Source organism: Blennius ocellaris, assembly GCF_963422515.1.
Source record: "Blennius ocellaris genome assembly, chromosome: 11".
In the NCBI taxonomy this organism is placed as follows: Eukaryota; Metazoa; Chordata; class Actinopteri; order Blenniiformes; family Blenniidae; genus Blennius; species Blennius ocellaris.
The window spans coordinates 20,793,127-20,807,873 of record NC_137660.1 but is presented as its reverse complement, the minus strand read 5'-3'; the positions used below and the strand labels follow the sequence as shown (position 1 = coordinate 20,807,873).

At 42.0% G+C, this 14,747-nt stretch overlaps 1 protein-coding gene across 1 annotated transcript; it reads right to left on the bottom strand.

Moving 5' to 3' along the window:
* Positions 1-1,411: 1,411 nt before the first annotated feature.
* pias1b (protein inhibitor of activated STAT, 1b) lies at positions 1,412-13,093 on the bottom strand (the record flags this gene model as incomplete). Its single annotated transcript, XM_080505242.1, is given in 15 exon segments — positions 1,412-3,370; positions 5,059-5,096; positions 5,744-5,807; positions 5,809-5,884; positions 5,976-6,150; positions 6,228-6,361; positions 6,603-6,763; positions 7,339-7,412; positions 7,872-7,977; positions 8,074-8,208; positions 8,295-8,385; positions 9,106-9,153; positions 9,962-10,046; positions 10,184-10,616; positions 13,070-13,093. Coding segments are annotated over 15 exon segments (1,974 nt in total). The 3' UTR covers positions 1,412-3,040.
* Between the last annotated feature and the right edge of the window lie 1,654 nt (positions 13,094-14,747).

The following is a 14,747-nucleotide window of genomic DNA, read 5'->3' as shown; positions in this document are numbered from 1 at the left end:
ATCTGGAATGCAAAACTTTGACATTGGTTTGGTCATGAGGACACACCTGGAAAAAAAAATGTGCGGGACCAGACAAACCTGCCGATATGAGTGAAAGTATGTCTGCACACTGTAGTCCTGGACACATTTAAGAGGGTAAATACTGTACGCCTGCTCATCATGTGGACCACAGCAAAGGGTAGAGGCCCACAGTCTTTTCTCTTTCCCCAGCCGTCTTCTTTGAGTGATTCAATGCACCATCTTGTGGCACAAGCTGTTAATGTGTCTGAGCACAGTCTTATTCTCAAGTGGGAGGGCTCTCAAAGCGATAGAATCATGTCACCTGCACGACCCCGCATGTCTCGAAATACATTTTGCCAAGTGTCGTCACCAGTTCTTAGTGTTTTCATTGGCTACTCAAATTGAATGATGAAGCTCTGGTATTTAAACGCTGGGTGTGTCACTAAAGAACTCCAACTATCACATGGTTACTAAGTGTACAATTGTGATTGCTCTGTTGGCTGCTTTATATATCAGACACCAAGTTGCTTCTATCACAGTAAAGTGTTCGGGCTTTGGAAGATACCGGTTTCTATATATTTGAAAGAGACCAGGATGTGGCGTTTGTTTAAAACGAGTTTCTCACACACCGGATACACATGGAAGTACCATGTTGATACGCTTGTACCTTTTCAGTTTTTAGTTTGAACTCTGTGTCATCCAAATGAAATGTGCTTGTGAGTTAGTTGTGCCTCTGGAGGCACCTACAGCCTAAAGTGCTCCACTCCTTCCCAGCGCACAGCAGTACTTTTATTTTTGTAAAGGTTTATCATGAGAAGAATGAAATAATATATGGCGTTCCGTCTTGCAGGAAGTGTCGTCTTGCAGCTTCTGCTGCTTCTCTAGTAGGAAACTAGTCATGAAAGACGACACAGGCTGGAACAAGTTGGTCGGTAAACCAGCCAGAAAATATAGAAGTGTCTTTCAGATGACATAGCCGGTTTGTTTCCGATCGCTGATCTATTTTTGGGGAGGTTGTGGGGGGTGTTATATTTAACTACATTAAACATAAATATTACATAATGTGCCTCTAGGATGTCCCGTGTGGTGTCACTTTCAGCCTTCAGTTCAGGACTAACAAGCCTCCACCACCTGTGCCTCATTTACCAGAGCTGTCCCTTCACTCCATCAGCCCGTCTCCACCTTCTTCACTTCATCTACACCCCCGCCCCCCAATCACAGCTGTGCAATCTCCACAAAAAAGCTACTTAACCACAATCAAACTGGGGATATTCTCTCTGTGAGGCGATTGCGCCACCAACTCCGCCGCTGTGCAGGCCCCACCATCTTCTGTTGAACTGCTACAAATACCAAACAGCACAGGAGACCTCGTAGCCATTCAAATTGATCAAAGCTTCTATTGAGTTATTGACATCATCTGATAGCAAAACAGACAAAGAGGAAATGTTACAATGCATGTCAAGCAACAATGAGATCTTTAAATAGCATTATATAATTACAAAAGAAATATCACATACAATGACAGCAATGCATGTCCACAAATCAAACAAATGCTGAAAATATGTATGATAATAAATAATCCTAATAGTAAGCACAAGTAAAAGAAAAAAAAAAAAAAAAGGAGGCGAGGGGGGGTTGATGTCAATATTAAGTTAGATGGGTTTTAAACTTCTGGGCCAGGGTGCATGTTGTGATTCACTCAAAGATGAAGCCATCGCAGTTATCTGCAAATACACCAAACAGCAGCAGAAAAACAAGAAGCGATTTGTCTTGTGTTTTCCGCCAAGGAGCAGCACAGCACTCACACGGGTGAGCTTTCAGGTCGTCTGCAGACATACAAAGCCGAGACTAAGTCTTAAAGTGTTAGACTTCACTGTCCCACTGACTTTAGTTTAAAAAAAAAATAAAAAATCAAGTGCTCAACTCAAACATAAAGACAAAGTGAAATGTAGTTAATCCACTTACACTCAGTGAACAGTTGTAAGCCTTTTAATCAAAGATTTAACATCAAGTGGACCAGAAATTAGCCTTGTCTTGAAAGCGAAGCGGAGATTTGTTGACTGGCCACTTCTCTATATGTGTGTAGGAGTAATAAGCAAAAATAACTTTTTATAACACTTTCTTCAAAATAAAAACACATCGACTTGAAAATCTCAGTTCTTAATATAAAAGCTCCAATTGAGGGTTCTTGCTGGATCAGTGCCCTATATTCATACACCGATCGCGCAACGCTGACTTCATTCCAATTTGTATGCGTTTTCGATGCAGACTCAACACTACAAAATATTTATATTTAATTTGACAGAAGGCGGCGAGGAGAAAAATGCCGGCGTGACAACAGAAGGATCAAGCATTTGCTTATCTAGTGGCAATAGTTCCTAGAGGCATAGGGAATGCTTCTTTACAAAACAAAATAAAACACACGTCCAACATAACTTACATCATAAATAATTTCTTAAAAATAACGACCACAGCATGAATGTCCTACGGAAAAGAAAAAAAAAAAAAAATCTACAGTGATGGCAGAAATGGCCAGATCTTAATTCTGTCAAAAATACTGACAGAAATTATGCCATTTAGAAAATAAAGAAAGTGTTACACATTTTCCTGTTTTGCTGCGACTTGCCTTTTGTACATCTATAACAATGCCCATTTTCTTTATGTTCTAAATTCCATGTTCCACAAGTTGGGGGGGGGGGGAGGGGGTCATCTCGGTGGGTTCTGTGCATGTATGCCCAAATAATGCCGTTGACATGACGTTTTTGAAACCAAACTGTAAAAACCAGGTACAAAAGGTACAATATAATCAAAGGACCACATGAAGAGGTGTGAAAAAGTCTTCAGTATTCACAGAAAAATATCAACTGAAGTAACTCACCGGACAGGAAGTGTCCTAAGTTTATATACATATGATACGTAAAATTGAAAATAGATTTCCTCTCTGTACATAGCACTGTATTCTTTCCGTTCATCCTCTTCCGTATTTACAACGAGCTCCTTGTCCTCCACGTCTCCCTTGTCTTTCAGTGTCTGCGTGGATCTAGTCAAGGGAGATAACGTCAGATATGGAGCCGTAAATGGCCGCCGCCGCGGCTTCCACCGACGACCTCGACAATCCGGAAATGGCGTGGCTGTCCCTGTCCCGGTCTTTGTCGCGGTCCCGCAGACTGCTGGAAGACACCAGGCTGCTGGTGCTGCCGCTGTTGCTGCCGCCGTTGGTGGCCGCCAGCGTGCTGCCCCCGGGGGTGCCCGGCTGCTCCCGGAGCATCTGGGAGGAGCCGTAGGGCAGGAAGCGGTTGAGGAGCAGGTCGTGGTCCTCCGGGGCCGAGGCCGACGCGGCCGCTGCGGCAGCCATCACCATGTTGTAATGCTGACGGGAGGGAAGGCGAGACGCTGTTAACCCTTTCGTTCCTGCTGCTGACGAGGGCTGGCATGCATACTTTTCACGAGCGGAGTGATAAAATTGAAATTCAAAAACTACCAGAAAGATGGAGGGGGGGGGGGGGGGGGGGGGGGGGAGGACATTTCCACTGATACTCTAGTCATTTCAGTGATGCTCGAGACTTCTCCCGAGTGTCACTCAACCATCCATCTTCTGTGCTACTTTATGCAACACATTGCTGCTGCAGGGCGCTGGACTCAGGCCCAGCAGACTGCGGACGAAGGCACATGTCACTTTAGACAAGTCACCTGTCCATCACAGAGCAAACAATGGAGACTTCTTTGAATCAAAACGCTGATGATGGATCGTGTCAATCGAGATGATGTTGATCTGCTCTTCCAACATTAGCACGTCTGAGTAATGACATGTCGGATGACGACAAAGAAATATGAAAATACTGCTTTAAAAAAACAACAAAAAAAGAAATATTAAAACATTTTTACAACAGGCTTCAGTACAAAGACAAATTTTTATTTCAAATATGGCGTTTAGGCACCAATTGGATTCTCATGTGGGAAGCAGCACAGTGAAGTAGCAACTCATTTGGCTGAATAGACATTGGAACTACGAGCGCTGGTTTCAGTTACGTAATCTTGCCAGTATGACGTCAACATATCTATTAACAGGTCCTTTCTCGCTGTACTTTTGCTGAGAACTGTGTGTGAAACATGTTATTAATAGACTAAGTGGAAAACCTGGATGCGTCACATGCAGCGTGTGGCTGTTTCGATTTTCTCATTAGAACTCAATGTACTCGAATGAAAAGGAAGTGGGTTTATACATACATGCTTTTCTTCGATGGACTCTGTGTTTCATTACCTTACACCTCATGAGTATCAGCTTGTAATCATTTGTAAATTGTCCCAGATCTGAAAGTGACTCTTCAAGAGGTCATAGTGACCATGCAACCCACATTAATTTGTCCAAATTGAACTAAAGTAGAAACAGAAGAGCAGGCAGCAGATTCCACTGAAGCTCTGCTCAGTAGCCCGTTCAAAAAATATTTAAGCAATTACTTCAGGCACTTGCATAAATAGAGCCAAGTATTGTATAAAGCTTTGGACAGAAGTCTGGCACATTGTATCCAGTAATGAGTTAGAGGCACTGAACATCGCTTGGTCGTCCAAATTTAACCAATAAGCAGCGATCGACCTCAAAGCATGAACATATCAATGAAGGCCGGGCCAGTTCTCTCCAGTTTGAGTGTTTTTCTGTGTGGAGTTTGCATGTTTTTTGTGCACATGCAGGGTTTTTTTCTCCAGTTACCCCCTTTTTTCCCCTCCCACAGTCCAAACATATGCATTTGAATTTAAATGGCCACTCTGACGTGGCTGCATGTATGAATGAGCGTGAGACTCTCTGTGTTCGCTCTGTGATAGACTGCTGCCCTCTCCATGACTTCACTCATTGTTAGCTGGTGATTGGCTCCATCGCCCAACAACCATCAATTGGATAAAGCGACACAGAAGCTGGATGGAAGATGTGCTGCACACCTCCTTGATATAAGAATATTTTCTCCGGAAAACCTTTCGACGAAGAGTCTATGAACACAGCTACTTTCTATTTGCGGGAGAACGAGATACATGTGAAAGAAATAGGTTTGAGTGTAAATGTACCTGATTGTCGCCTTGGAGGAAGGAGAAGAAATTTAGATCTGAAAAAAGAAGAAGAATGTTTTTAGCTCACTGAGAAAATACACAGAGAGGGTTTTTGAATCTTCTTTTAGCCTCTCACTTATCTCTATCCTGTCATGCATGTCTAACTCTGAAAACAATTTGCAACAGCTAAAGATTACAAATCAACCAGATAGGAGACTTTTTTGCCCATTTCTAAGTTAGTAGGACACCCCCGGGCATATGCTACTATTATAACCACCAAATCACAGACAAGCGACACTAGTATGCAATATATTTATAACTGGAACAGATTAATGTCCAATAACCGACATATATTAGAAAACGGTTAAGCGGTCGTCACTGTTATTCTCTAAAATCCTAAATAGATCAACCCAAAAGTCCGTGGAGATAACTATACTGTACGACAAGAGGGGATTGACGATCCACAGCCTTGCCTCTGAGCTTAAACCTGTGCTGATGTGATCATCGGGTTACTAGTCATCCTGCTCTTCCTGTCACAGCTTCATTGCAGGATCTTTGTCGCGAGGTAGCTGCACTCACAAAGTAAGGCCTCACATCCACCGAGGACAGTGTAATTGATTACTGCGATCAATAATGCTTTTAGCAAGCGCATAGGGATGCTAAAGCGGTGGCAAGTCCCGAAAGGCCTATTGGCAGGTCTTACCTGGCAGGTCACTGGTTGTGTGGTAATAGTGGCGATAGTCCTGGATGAGGGGTGGGGGGGGGGGGGATGTAGCTGGTCTCCACGGGGGGCATGCTGGGAGCTCTGCTGACAGGTGAAGCCTGGCTGTGCAGGTTGAGTACTCTGAGAGGAAACGACAACAAATGATTTTTTTAAGCAAAAATATATAACTTTGACATTCGTCGTCTTCTTCGTTTGTGGTTTGGAGACGTACCCTTTGCTTGGAGGAGGAGAAACGGGTGACAGTGAGGGACAGGGCCTTTTCGGAGGCGGCTCATCATCCAGCTCGTCCTCTGAAGAACTGTCCAGTGTCAGGTCAATCACGTCCACCTTTTTATTGTTGTCGTTCGAAGATCGTTTATGCTCGTGCGAATCTGATCGAGACAGATCTACAAAGAAACAGTAAATTCACACCGTGCGCCCAGACCTCACTAAACCGACTTCTGATAGCGTGAAGGCAACGTACCGCTGTCCACTCCATTGTAGGAAGCAGAAACCTCCTGCACCTCCTTCTTTGACCTCATGGGGGCCCAGCTTCCGTCCTCTTTGAACTGGATTTCATCACAGTCAGAGCAGCTATTCAGGATTTCCATGAACAACCTGTCAAAACAAAGATTTTCAATGACATCCTCCAAGTAATGTTTCATCATTTATACAAACCTCGGCATCACTTCAAACTCAAATTTTGAAATCTAGATATACATCCAAACTAAGACTACATGTCAACATGATACGATAATAATAACAAAAACGATAATAATAAAAAACCTTTAAACTTTAAAGCTAAAAAACAAACTCATCACTTATCATCAAACTTGAAATATATTGGTGCTGTGCTCACCCGTCAATGATAAGATGTTCATACGGGGCCTTCTTGTCACAGACTGGACAGACCCAGGTGGGCTTCTTCTCATTCATTTGGATATAAAGCGTAGCGTCGAAGCACTGGAGGTGCGAGCATGTCATTGATCGACACGGGATCGTCAGCCTCATCTTCCCCAGCTGGAACACAACGGACACACAGAACGCTCAATGAAACCATGTGGTGGGAAACATTCCTCAGATATGTTACAGCTGTATTAGTGTCAACGAACAACTAAGCAGATCAACGAGATCCTGCCCTCTTAAAGAGGCGTGGGAGTTCGATCTGGGCTTATCGTGAGGAAAAAAAAAAAAAAAATAGCAATAGAGTCCAGTAAAGAACTATTTCAATTTAAATCTTGACTATCTGAAACACCATCAAACTCCGACATGGCCCTTTAAGCTGGAAATATCAGAGAATAGAAGGTGTCCTGGCACTACGCATCTACTTCACTACTTAACTTTTTTGTCTCTGTGCTAAACCACAAAAAGTTTTCTTTGACATTTCCCAACTGGAGCAAACAACACATTTATTCAGGCATCTTTACGAGACAATGGCGTACTGATTTGCTTGTTTATATACCGGAGGTTTGCCAATCCGCTCACACATATGAGATATAACATCTGATAACATGCAGTACCGCACTGAGCAGCCATGAATATAATGGCAAGACTTTTCAGTGAGATATTTAATGAAACATATAATTCATATTTACAGGACACAGGAGGGAGACTCGCAGACTGGTGGTAGCGATTTCACTTTCTGGATCAGCCGTTAACTTCTCTTTGACTGAAAGAAAAGTGCAAACACAACGCAAGACCTCAAACATTGAATAAAGAACCACAGCTTTTTCATTTCAGTAATTTAGGTCACCTGTATTTATTGAACAGGACTGCTGTAAATCTTTAGCAGTCACTAAAAACAAACTGTATGCACAGTATGAAGCTACTGTCAAGCTCCACTTCTAATAAATGCACATATATGGTGAGGGAAATGTGAGCTCTGTGAGTGAAGAACAGAACTTGGAACGAACTATAACTAACATAAAGATATTTTAAGTAATGTCAAAAGGAAGTGAGAGCAGATTTTCTACTCCATTCACTTCCGGGAGCTTTCTACAAGCTGCAACAATGTCGTCAAACGAGTCCCAAAACTGCTATAAGAATGGAGCTTTGACCTTTAAAAGTCTACTCGCCTTATAATATTCTTGCTAACAAAAGGCAACAAAGCATGTTGAGTATCACTTACTCAGGGCTCTTGAATGATCTGGATTCCTGATTCCTTTGGCCCGTAGTCTTTGCAACAACACTGCAGACGACTGCTGCCTCACCAGGTACACAGCCATGGAAAAACTCTGACAAAAGAAGAAGCATCGAGCAAAGCGGGTCACAAAGATGCCTCATGCATTCCTCTGAACAGGCACTGATAGCGGCTTATAAAACGCTCTTACCCTCCCAATTTCTGAGGTCCACGACACCACGATTGTGTTGGGAACTGTGGTGGAAAGCCGGACAAGAGATGTGATGTTAATGGGGCGACTGGGCCTTTTTGGTTCAACTCCATTTTTGGTGGGAGGAAGATATCCCTGTGGAGAAAAGACACACATTCAGTGCCACACGACACATGAACACAATGAGAAGAGTGGAGAAACACCGACCCGAGTGGACTTACCGGTAGATTACAGGGCTTCCCATTCACCTTCACACACAGATTAGGGGGAAAATGATCCTCCTGGGGACAGCTCGTCTCTGATAAACAAAATCTGACGACGAAAAAAATTAAAGCGATGATATAACGACTGGAGGGAAAACGTCACAAGGAGGTTGTTTTTGTTCGGTTGCCACTCTGAGAAAAGTCTCGGCTCACTCATTTACTTTACCATTTCAGTTGTTTCAAGTACAGCAATCTCGATCTGTGATACAGGAGAGCAGTTCTTAAACCAGTAGTAAACCCTGGTCCTGCATGTTTTAGCTCGGCCCCGGCTTCAACACATCTGAATCTAATGATCGAGTCATCACGGATTTCTAACAGAGCTCAGTAATAAACCTGTCGCTGCAATCGAGGCTCTCCAGGACCAGGGTTAGAGATGCTTATCTTCAAGGATGTCATTGATATATGTTGTTTTCTTTTCAGAAGGAAAAGGTCGTTGAAAGTGTTAGAAATCCATTGATGTTGCAGTTTCCCTGTGTAGTTAAGACTTTAAAAGCTTCAGTTCAACGGGGATAAAAAAAGACGGAGCCCAAATTGTGCATCAAAATCCCTCCAAGTCATCCCAGTTCCTATCATTGGTATTTGTCATTACAGAATGCTCCGAAACATCAAACCCAAACACAAAACTGAGACTCGGGTTTCAACTTGTTAACTGGTAGAAACAATGCAGAGATCTGTATTCATGAATTGAGCATCTCAGCTCTATTATTTGGTGTTTCCTATTTCCTACTGAGAACAGAATTGATCAAAAACAATAATGTGGTAGTCATACCTTAACTGAACTTGAACAGCAAAGTCACATTTGGTCCCGGATATGTCCCTGAAGAGAAAAGACAAAGATAAATCAGGCCAAAAATGGTCGGGGGGGGGGACACTTTTCTATATTTTCTTTTACACAAAACCGTCTAGAACAGCATGAAATTATGTTCCTAAACCACAGATGGACTTGTATTTTGTGTGGTTATTTCACGTCTGTCGTCATTAAATGTGTATCTAGCGTCAACTCTTTTAATCTGTTTTGCAGTCAGTTGTTGTGATGACTCGGCATAAAAAGTTACCGATGTGCAGACTTGGTTCTGTGCATTAACCATTCCTGGTCAAATGTGGGCATCGTGATATGAGCCTAATCTATACACACATGTATCTTGGCAGACTGCGACCTATAAAGGGGAATATTGTGTTGCAAAGCTTGCATGTCAACATTTTTTTTCAAACGATAACAGATTTTTTTTTTTTTTTGCGTCAACAAATTCAAGCTTTGGTTTGAAAGTTCACTATAAATATGGAATAAGGCCTAGCTTGATTAAAGGAGCCCGTGGATTGGATTGAGACTGGGAATTTCTAGCTGAGGCGGCAGCAGTAACCACAACACCACCCACATAAAGGCCCAGGAAAAGAACACGAGATTATGAGAGACTACAGCACTGACATTGAGCATAACTGGTCCCCTTTAATAACAACTCAATTTACTCCGACATCTGGGTCAGATCACACGTGTTGGATGAATCCTATTAGCAGCCGTTGGTAAAGGGACGTGATGGCGCTGATACTTTCAGTGTCAGTTCTTCTTCCCCTTCGTCCCTTTTGACAGCAACGGAAAGTACATAGTGGGAGGCGTTCTCACTCACATGGAGCTGCTTATCTGTTGGACTTGCTGAGGTGTTAATGCAAAGGCATAACAAGCTTCCTGGAACCTCTGACTGTTGTCTGAAGCTGCGGAAGAGAAAAGAGACAGATTTGACCCTGCAGACATGCGAGGCCGCGCTGACGTCCAAGTGTTTAACAGTGTGTACACGAGAGAGAAGTGTTATCACTCCGTACAGCGCGGAGCAGCAACATCAGGGACTTACCCAGACTGGTGGGCTTAATCAGCTCATCCAGCACATCGTAGAATGGCAATCTCTGCAGCTTGACATCAGGGTGCACGGGGTGCAGGGAGGAGGGGAGGTGAGGCAGGCTCAGCTCGTGCTTCGGCCCGAGTAAAGAAACAGGCATCAGCGGCGATGGCGACCCGTGGCTGTCGAACCCCAGCTGGGCGAGGCCGGCGGGCAAGCTGGATGCAGAGTGAACGCCGGGGAGGGCGAGATCCACCGGCGAGACCATTTTGGTAGGGAAGCGCCGTCTATAGAGCTCTTTGATCTTCATTTGCACAGCGGGACTGCAACCAGCCTTGAGTAGGTGCAGAGCTTTGGTCAAAAGTTCATGTTTACGCCCGTGCTTATTCCGTCCTGCATACCCCAACAACACTTGGAGCTCAGAAACTCGAAGGCTCATTACCATTTGCTGGTAAGAAAATCAAGAGTGAAAAAATAAATAAATGACAAAATGATGAAGACATTTAAAAAAAATTAAAATAAAACCAAAACAAAAGAAGAGCACTGCTTTTCATCTTTCAATCATGATTTTGTACTGAAAACATTCTCATGTTTTCAAAACACCAAAATCCTCATGTTGCTGGTAAAACTTTAACACCCAGATTATTTTTGTGTCGAACACACACCTGGAGCAGGAGGATCAATGTCCGCTCTTTGGTCTCTGCCTGGCACCACTTGTTTATCAATAAAAGACCAACATAAAAAGCATCAGGATACAATATATTGAACAAACAGAGACACTCTGCAGTGACCTTGGCAGGCAGCCTGTTGGCTAGAAGCAGAAGTGCACATCTTCTGGTGCAATTCTTTTCAAAAACCTGATCTGGGAAACATCTGAAAATGCTGCAAATGATAAAACTGGGTGTGGACCCTGTAACATGATAATCATCACAATATAATGAAATCAAATAAACCAAAGGCTATTTCCTAAGAATGCACCAGAGAGTTAATAATTCATTTCATAATAATCCATCCAATGTTGGAAAAAGCAGCATGTTTTATTGTAAAAGTTGGGGATCCACAATTGATCAGCATTTATTTGTTTTTGTGTTTATTAATTCGTAATGCATTAAATATGGCTGCATACCTTGTTTGAATTGTGAAAAGACTTTAGACCAGAGGAACCCTAGTAATACTGTATTCTTATCCTACTAGAAGGAAAGCAGGCCTCAGCGAAATACACTTCATTTATGGCCTTTTTGTAACAACATGCACTTTAATTTTAGGTTTAGGTTTTGATTTTGATTTTGTTTCTATGTCTGTGAATATTCTACCTTATTGTATACTTAAATTTTGATATGCAGTACTTTGAAATTGGCACCCATTACATTTTACATTAGAAATATAATGAAACATTACTATATTACTAAGACTCCTTTCTAAGATTTTTTTAGCCCAGCAAAGTTGGAAAACATCAGCATATTGGAAATATTTACAAGTAAGCAGTCTGTTCACACACAAATATTTGGAAATTTCTTCCAAATACCAACAATTCAAAAATTCAATGAAGTTAAAAAAGCACACCACCACAAGCACTAAACAAGACATTACAAGGTCAAATTGAACACAAACATGTGGCCCAATGCATGCAAAAACTGCTTTCAGTATCAAATTGAGTTTGTGGCAGAAATGTATCAATGGCACCGAACAATTGACTCCTAAACATTCAAAAAGTCTCGATTCTCTATGTACAGTGTAACGCTATATTACACAGACAACAACAAAACTGTCAGCCGGGTAGGACAAAAAAAGAGAAGAAGAAAGAAGCTAGAAAGTTGTTTTTTGTTTAGTTTTTTTTGATAAGAGGGGGAGATATAAAAGCTTTTATGTCAAAGTTATTGCTTGCTATGCTCAGATCACAACTGGCTGGAACTCAAAAGCATCACTATCTGTTATGATGACCTGCAGAAGCTGCTGCTTCAGTGAGATAAAATCCTGATGAAACTATCTGCTATCAGCGATGGAGCACAAAACTTCAGATTAACTGTGTCTGAGACAATCCTCCCAAAACTGGTTTTCATTGGAGGTCACATTGGACTTTTCATCTGACTGCGTTATTTTCTCAATTGTTTGATTTGGTCTCAGTTTTAGGTGGACTATTTTATATCACACATAAGACGAAGGTTTTCTTCAAGACTATGTACCTTTGTATTATAAATCAACAACAATTCATGAACTTAGTCTTTTTGAGGTTGAGGGCAAGTTTAATCTTGCAGAGACATAATCGGATGTAATAATGAGGCTCGTGTTAATCTGTCCATCATGTTGTGTTCAATAAGAAGCTGATTAAAAGTAACACTTTTAGCACCCTGAAAAACGCCGACTGCATCCACGTCTCACTTCCATGTTACTTCGCGAATCGAGGCAAAACATGCAGACTGTTTTTACATTTTACAAAGCGTGAGAGTGGACGGTGACTGAATTCTGCACCAGAAAGCGGAGCTCATGTCGGTCAAGCTGCGCATGGATTCCAGGGGGTAGACAGAGCCCGCCTCACAGACACCGCGCTCTACGCTATAAACTACCCCTACTGTGGAGTGCCTCACGCTGTGGTGTCGATACGTGTAAATCCGTGACGAAAACGTGTATTTTATCGATAGAAGAAGCGATATATGGCCCGATGTGCAGCTGATCCGCAGCCTAACGGAACGACGGCAACAATAACAAAGCTAATGCTAACGGGCTAGCCAGACAGCTAACCCTCCGTCTGCTCTGCCCTGTGCTACGGTTTTCTCAGTATATGTTGTTGTGGTGCCACTATGCAAATCTCCACTCTCAAATGACCACCAACTTTGAGCTTGAAATACATTTCCTGCACCTTAAAACGTATATTTGTGAAGCTAATAGAGGGGCTCTCTTTACCTTCAGTTCCGCACTCTCCGCCATCTTGTTTCACTTGCTGCGCATGCTCAGAAGCCATCCTCAAGGGACGAAGCGGTTTGAGTCCCTTTTCACAGCGGCCAGCAGAGGGCGCTGCTGTGGCGCAACGGCCAACAGGGGGCGCTGTCATTGTACAGCCGCCGGTAGAGGGCGCTGCTGCCATACACAAAACTACAACACCACCAGAAGACAGCTCCTGGTAAGATTCAAGTAAGGTTGCTTTTTAAAACCAGGGAAATCGGAAACGTTTCTGCTGCAGAAGAATCTATGATCAAACTGACGAGCTATCACGCAAGGAGAGTTTTTACAGAAAATAACATACTGTATCACAATCTGCATCAACCTTTAAGGCCAACGCTGTCACTGATTGAAAAAGCTGTTTTCTTATATCTAAAAGATGTCTCTAGCAGTTAAAACAGCTACAGTCAGCTCGCGAGGACCTCTAAAAATGACATATAATACCATCATCCTTCTCTTAGATGATTTCCAGCAAAGCAGAACTTCTTCATTTTAAGGTCACGATTGAGATGAAAACGCTTTGAACACTTTTCTGTGGATTTGAGACTGATAGGGAGGAATGAAACCCAGAAACTTCACACCACACAATAGAGTGTGAGAGTTTTAAGACTTGTGATGAGTTGTTTCCTGTCCTGTTTTATAAAAATAAATAATATACAGCCTGAAGAGCGGTGCTTGAGGATAGCCAGATTACTAGTTATTGGCCTTATTAGCTGAATGCAGAATTTATCTGAAGAGGTGGGTGTAAATAAATTCAAGCATTTATTTGCTGTAATGAATGATCGTCATTGTACCAGACGATCCCTCAGTCAGTTCTCATAGAAAATAATGAGAGGAGCCACAAAGATCTTCCTGAAACACAAACAGCAAAACTTTTTCTAAGCATTCTAATATTATAATGTGTACATATCCTCGAATGTACTTACGGACCATTTCAGATTCATGTATATTTCTGTGATTATAAATAATTGACGATCACTTCTGTAAGTTTTGACTGTGTCTAAACAAATTGTGAGCGTTCAAAACAGATCGTTGTCCGCCAGTGTTAGAGGTTTAAGTTATTGCTATTAAGTGGTCATTAAAACTGCAAAAAAAAAAAAAAAGGTTTTATATCCTCGTTTATAAACTTAAAAATGTATAGTAGGATAAACTCGATGAATGCATCAATTAGGAGTTAAAGTCAAACAGACCGCAGGGTAATAATGTGATCATCAGCAGCTGCCGCCTTGATTTATAAACCAACGTTAATGTCACGAGTGGAGCATTAAGCCCGCTGACCACACTGAGGAAGAAATAAATCAAATTTCTTTTAATAAAATGATTTATTCATAAGCGGTGAAAACAAATATTACATGGACAGATAGGCTACTCTTAATAGAATATCTCGCTATACTTACAAGGTCGCAGATGCACTAAGTTTAGCCTCCTAATTTCTGTGTTGGTCAAGTCGTGAAAAACAATAAGTTTGACCACGACATATCGTACCTTCAATGCAGTTTTTTTTTTTTTTTTAATTTAATTCCCGTCACTTGGTTAAAGTGCATAACATCCAGAATAAGCTGCAGAGAACATGTAGGATAGGCCCTTATTTACATTACTGACATGGAGCAATAAAATTGCAATAAATAAAAATAAAAAAACA